General features: G+C 64.9%; 1 protein-coding gene across 1 annotated transcript in view; it reads left to right on the top strand.

Moving 5' to 3' along the window:
* The window catches only part of BRSK2 (BR serine/threonine kinase 2), a gene marked incomplete at its 5' end in the record, with an annotated part of 47,823 nt that extends 42,511 nt beyond the window's left edge, over window positions 1-5,312 (top strand). The window contains 4 exons of the mRNA XM_079788004.1: window positions 1,370-1,550; window positions 1,620-1,709; window positions 3,669-3,716; window positions 5,007-5,312. Of these exons, the coding sequence (XP_079644130.1) occupies window positions 1,370-1,550; window positions 1,620-1,709; window positions 3,669-3,716; window positions 5,007-5,230 (543 nt within the window). The 3' untranslated portion in view covers window positions 5,231-5,312. The remainder of the gene's footprint in view (window positions 1-1,369; window positions 1,551-1,619; window positions 1,710-3,668; window positions 3,717-5,006) is intronic.
* Window positions 5,313-6,000: the final 688 nt, after the last annotated feature.

Genomic DNA, 6,000 nt, shown 5'->3' on the forward strand with positions numbered 1-6,000 from the left:
CAGGGCGGAGGGGAAGGGGACCCTGGAGGAGCAGGTGTGGGCCAGGCAGGGGCATGTGTGGCTGGCGGGTTGAGGGGTTGACAAGGCAAGCCATGCTGTGAACAGGTCCCAGGTGGGCTGTGACAGAGGGTGGCACTGGGGACAGGGATACACCCTGAGGGCTGATGCACAGGCAGCCTCAACAGAGGGACCTCTGCCGGATCCAGGGGATGTGCCAAGGCCTCGGGAACAGTCCCCAGGGGCCTGCCCCACATGCTGCTGGCCTCCTGCAGCCCCTGCCTCCCACCGAGGCCTATAGTGCTGAGGGGGCTACACTGGGTCTTCTATGGGTTCCCTTGTCTTTGCTGGATCACAGGCTCAGGGAGTAGAAAGCCCTGAGGGTTTTCTTCCAGATTCACGCCAGGGGGCCCCACCCACCTGTGTGGGGCCTGCCTTGTGCTGGGTCCCCCAGGATCACAGCTTAGGGGGGATCCCAGGATCACTGGGGGTCGGGGGGGGGGGCGTCTAGCTGCTGCAGCTCCAGCTCAAGCCCCACCACCAGGTGGGCAGAGATTACCAGGGGTTTCTCTGAGCCCAGCCTCAGCGCCCCCTGTCACAGGCTGCCGCCCAGGTTCCCTTAGGGCTATGAGGACAGCGGGCGCTCCTCCCAGAGGTTCAGGGGCCAGGAGAGCCCAGAACCAGGCAGGGGTCAGCCTCACGCTGGACACAGGCACACTGGCCCCTTTGACTCCCCTGTCCCCTGCTCTCTTCCTTTGGGCCCACCCCATTACCCCCAAGCCCCTTCTGCTGTTCCTGGAACACCAGGAGTCCCTCCTCCTCATGGGGCATGGACTCAGCCACCGCCCTCTAATGCTTCCCGGTATGGCTGGCCCTTCTGACCTCGGGTGCTGGGCACTCCTGGGGGCAGGACCCTGTCTTCGGGGGGACCCTGAGGCAAGACCGCCTGCTGGGTTTGTTGTGACCAGTTTCCTTTGTTGCCCACAACCCAATACGCAGAGAGGGTCGACCGGGTGCAGAGCCTCAGGCACTGTTGCCAGCGATGGCCCTGGCCTTGGCCTCAAGTGGCTGTTCTCAGTGCCAATAGAGGCTTCAGCCTTGGTCCCCTGTCCTCACTGCTGCTCTGAGGGTCCCCCCTCCCACGTGCATGTTTACTCATCGCTCCTTAGAAAGCCCTGCCCCGGGGTCTCGGTCAGTCCCGCTCTTGGCTCTCGTGGCCATACCCTGAAGGCCTGCTGGTGGTGGCCTGCCCGGGTAGAGGCTGGCTGCACCCATTTCACAGATGAGGCTGGAGGGGCTGGCCTGTGGGTCCCTTTTTAGGAGCCCAGGGTGGGGGCTGGGTCCCTGCTCACATCGAACTGCCTTTCTGCAGATTCCCAGTCTCAGCCACAGCGTCATCTCCCAGACCAGCTTCCGGGCCGAGTACAAGGCGACAGGGGGCCCGGCAGTGTTCCAGAAGCCCGTCAAGTTCCAGGTGGACATCACCTACAGCGAGGGTGGGGCGGCACAGAAGGAGAACGGCATCTACTCCGTCACATTCACGCTTCTATCAGGTGAGCTTCTGGGTCCAGGGCACGGGCTCCGGCCACCTCGCCCAGGCTTAACCCGCTGTCTCCCCCCAGGCCCGAGCCGCCGCTTCAAGAGGGTCGTGGAGACCATTCAGACACAGCTACTGAGCACACACGACCAGCCCTCCACCCAGCACTTGTCAGGTGAGGCGGCGCTCAGCTCGGCCGCCCTGTGGGCCATCGAGTGGGCGCGGCCCCTCCACCGCCCCCCAGGGAGCAGGGCCTCCCCAGCACAGTGGGCCAGCCCGAGGCTGCACACCCAGGGAGGTAGGGCCCAGCACACCACACTGAAAGGCACCTCTTGTCCACTGTAGAACCCTCCCCGCCAGCGCCAGGACTAAGCTGGGGTGCTGGGCTTAAAGGCCAGAAGGTGGCCACCAGCTACGAGAGTAGCCTCTGACGCTGGCAGGTAAGGTGTCCCGCCCTACCGCTGGGGCAAGGAGGGGGCTGCAGTCACATCCTCTGGAAGAGCCAGGCTGGCCCTGAGAAGGGCACCCTGTGCCCACTCACATGGCCAGTGGCCAGCTCCCGGCCCTTGACAAGCTGTGCAGGCCCAGAACCCAGGCTGAGTCTCGGGGCACAGGGCAGGCTGGCCCCGGGACCCCCCAGCGAGAGCAGGCCCGGGGAGAGCGGTGGCCAAGGTCCTGCCTGGAGCCCTGGCCCGTCGGCATTCCCCCGCAGCAGCGCCCTGTGAGGGCTGTGGCCCTGGAGCCTGGACATGTGGTGGGGTTGCTTGCTGTCTGCCCTCCCTGAGAAGACCTGCGACTGTCTGGCCTTGAGCAGGAGAGGGGGCCTCAGGCCCCAATCAAAGCAAGGGCTCCCCAGCTGGGCCTAGAGAAGCCACCCAGGGGAAGGGGCTCCCAGGCCCGAGGGTCATGCCTGGTGGGGGGTGGGCTGCACCGGTATGGGTGTGTGAGCCCTGCGTGAGTCGCCGTCTGTTGGTGAGGGTGTGCAGTGTGTGTCTGGATGGTGGTGAGGTGCGGGGTTGTGAGGCCTGTTCTGACATCTGGGACCTGAGCAGCAGAGTGTCCAGCCCTCGTCTGCCTCTCTGACCCCCCTGCGGCCAGCTAGGGCCTCAGTGGGCCCTTCCCCCGACCTGCTGTGCTTCTGTGTGGAGTTCTAAAGGACAGGCCGGCCCAGCGTCCACCCCACCCTGCCATCCTCATTCCATCGTCTGTTTTTCACTGCCCCCCTCTTCTCCCTAACATGTCCCTCAGCACCCTGGCCCTAGCCCAGGTGTGGGCCCGCTCTCCTGGCTGTTGGGGTAGGGAGCAGGCAGGCCAGGTGCCTCCGACTCCTGAGCCGTTAAGGTCTCCATCTGGAGCAGTGCAGTGCTGACAGGGAAACTGAGGCTGGGGAAGAACAGAGCTTGTTCTGGAAGGGGAGCCAAGACCAGGGTCTGGCATGCTCATGCCCAGCAGGCATCTGTGCCTGCAGCCATCCCAGAGCAGGGGCCTTGCTGGCCTGGACCAATGAGCTCTGGGCCCCCACCCATCTCCCTCGCCCTCCTTCAGCAAGTTCTCTTCCTGGGGAGCCCAACCTGGTACCTCAGCCCATTCCCTGACCCCATCCCCTGGCCTCCCTCCCACACTGGATGTTCTTGTCCAGCAAGCTCAGTCCCAGGGCCATCATGGGACCTTCAACCACCACGCCAAGTCCTCTGGTGGCCACTCCAACAGGGCCCCCAGCCTGGGTACAGAGGGGAGGCCCCGAGGGCACATCCCACCTGCAGCGAGGGCTTTGCCAGCATCAACACTCCCAGGCCCGGCAGCAGGTGGGAGGGTCAGGTAGGGTACTGCAGACCTGCAGGATGAGGACACGTCGGTGGCCAGTGCAGACCATGGCCAAAGTTGTGGGCTTCTCAGCTCCACAGCGTGTCCTGGACCCGGGGCAGGACAGTGGGAGAGGCTCTGGTTGCGGCAGGACCCTATACTGCCCAGGTGGCCCTCACCTAATACCTGCACTCTGAGCCCGCCCACTCCATACCCACCCCTTTGGGGCTCCACTCCTCAGACCCCACTCCCTGCCCTGAGCCTCTGCTTGTCCCTGAGGGGCCGGTGGGAAGCCGTGTTCACATCCCCCTCTCTCCGTTCTGTGCTCCAGACACCACTAACTGTGTGGAGATGATGACGGGGAGGCTTTCCAAGTGTGGTAAGAACCCCCATCGCCTGGGCCTCCCGCCTACCACCCCACCTGCAACCCGCTCCCGGCTGGGTGCTGCGCCTGCCACCCCTGGGGCTGTCCTGGGGTCTGTGTGTAGCTTGGGGCCCAGACACACACGGGACTCGGGGTAGGCCCCCGCACGCCCAGCCTCCTGCCTCTGCCAGGAACTCCCTGTCACTGACCCAAGAGCAGCCACAGGCCTGGCCCTAGGATCAGGGTGGGCCAGGGAGGGACCCCAGTGTTCAGAGCATGCCCCAAGACCAGTGAGGGTCGCATGTGCAGGCTCTGACCAGGGGTCACGGTGGACTGCAGTCTGGAGCAGGCCCACCCCAGGCCCTCTGTCCACTGGAAGGGTGTAGGGACCGCTCCTGCTGGGACCTGTGAGCTACCCAGGCCACACGACACTCCCCTCCCACTGTACCTGGCAGGGAGAGGAGGGACCTGGTAGGGCTCAGGTTCAGGAACTAGAGCAAAGGTGCCCCATCAGTGCACCTGGACAGGGAGCACAGGCCCAGGTCAGGGTGGTCATCCCATTCCTACCCCTTCCTCCTGACCTCAGGACATTCCCACTCTGGCTGCCTGCCCCCCACCCTCCCACACCCAAGCTCTCCATGCCTGACAATCCATCCTTCCATCTGTCTGTCCGCTGTGTCCACGTTGTGTGGCCTGGGCTGGCCAGGGGAGGAGTATGGCAGGCACGCTGGCTCCAGCCGCCCCCCCCCAGAGCAGACCCTGTGGCCTCCTGCCAAGAGCCAGACGCCCATCCCAGGGTCCTGCTCCCTGGGGATGTGGCAGCCCTGTCTGTGTGGCTCTGAGTTCAGAGTGGGCTGGCCAGCCGGCAAAGGCCCAGGGCTGACAAGGGGAGACTCTGAGACTGGTGTCTGAGCTCCGTGTCTGGCTGAGGCCAAGGGAGGCGCTGCACCTGCAAGGCCAGGCCTGGTGAGGGAGGAGGGGTCTCTCCACCTGCCTTGGGTTCCCGCCCCCCATTAAGAGGCCTAGAGGTCCCAGCTCATGTCCCCAAAGCCTCAACCCCTCCCGTGAGCCCCTGGCACAGAGGGGATCCCGCCGGCCGGCCGCCTGCCCACCCTGCTTGCTGTCACCTGTCCCCACCCCCTACGCCCATCTCAGACCTCATCTCGTTGGGTTTTTCTTTCTCTCGCCAAGGCCCTTTCGTTCATTTGTTTGTTTGTTCTCTTTCTCTCTCCTTCCCTCCCTTCTTCTTTCTCGCCCCTTTTTTTTCTTTTTTCTTTTCTTTTGTCTTCTGTTCTGTGTACCCAGGCAGCCCATTGAGTAACTTCTTTGACGTAATTAAACAACTTTTTTCAGACGAGAAGAACGGGCAGGCGGCCCAGGCCCCCAGCACGCCCGCCAAGCGGAGTGCCCACAGTCCACTCGGTGACTCGGCGGCCGCTGGCCCTGGCCCTGGAGGGGATGCCGAGTACCCAACGGGCAAGGACACGGCCAAGACGGGGCCACCCGCCGCCCGCCACGAGCAGCCTTAGACACATAGCCCCTCCCCCCCCCCCAGCACGGCCCTGACAGTGGCCACCAAGGCTACCGAGCCACCTGCCCGCCCAGAGTGGACCCGGGGCCACACCCACCTACCCATCTAGACTGCTGTGAAGCGGGGGAGGAAAGGATAGGGGCACCGGGGGCCAGGGCCTGTGGCCGGTCCACCCGTGCCTGCTCTCTCTTTCTCTCGCTGTTTCTCTCTCTGCCTGTCTCTGACAACGTCACTGTTTCCGCTCTGATACCAGGAATTATCCCGAAAAGTTAACATGTCAACATGTCACCTCCACGAGGCCGTCCTCTGGGCTCCGCGCCGGACACCGGCCCGCTGAAGGCAGCTGCCGTGGACCTGCCTCTCCTCTCCTGCTGTTGCGGCGTGCCCGGCGGCGAGGCCCTGCCCACCGCCACTGCCTCCGTCCACCTGCCCGCGTGGCACTCTGCCCGGTTTCTGCTCCGCATGGCCGTGGGGAGGAGGACCTGGCTCCGAGGGGAAGCTGCCTCCAGCCTGCCGACAGACTTGCAGTGACTAGAGCCCTCGGCAGGTCCTGTCGCCCAGGCTGCCTCCAGAACGGGGGCCGTGGTGGGCAAAGCATCCGAGAGGCGGGCAGAGGGCACTTGCAGCCTCTCCCCAGCCTCTTCCTTCTGCAGCACCCCCTCCCCGGTCCATCGACACCTCGGCACCCACGCTGCTGCTCGCTGGCACCCAGTCCTCCCGGCTCGTCGCTGCAGGTGCTCTTGGGCCTGCGTTCCTGTCCTGGCTCGG

Source organism: Cnephaeus nilssonii (assembly GCF_951640355.1).
Source record: "Cnephaeus nilssonii genome assembly, chromosome: 13".
In the NCBI taxonomy this organism is placed as follows: Eukaryota; Metazoa; Chordata; class Mammalia; order Chiroptera; family Vespertilionidae; genus Cnephaeus; species Cnephaeus nilssonii.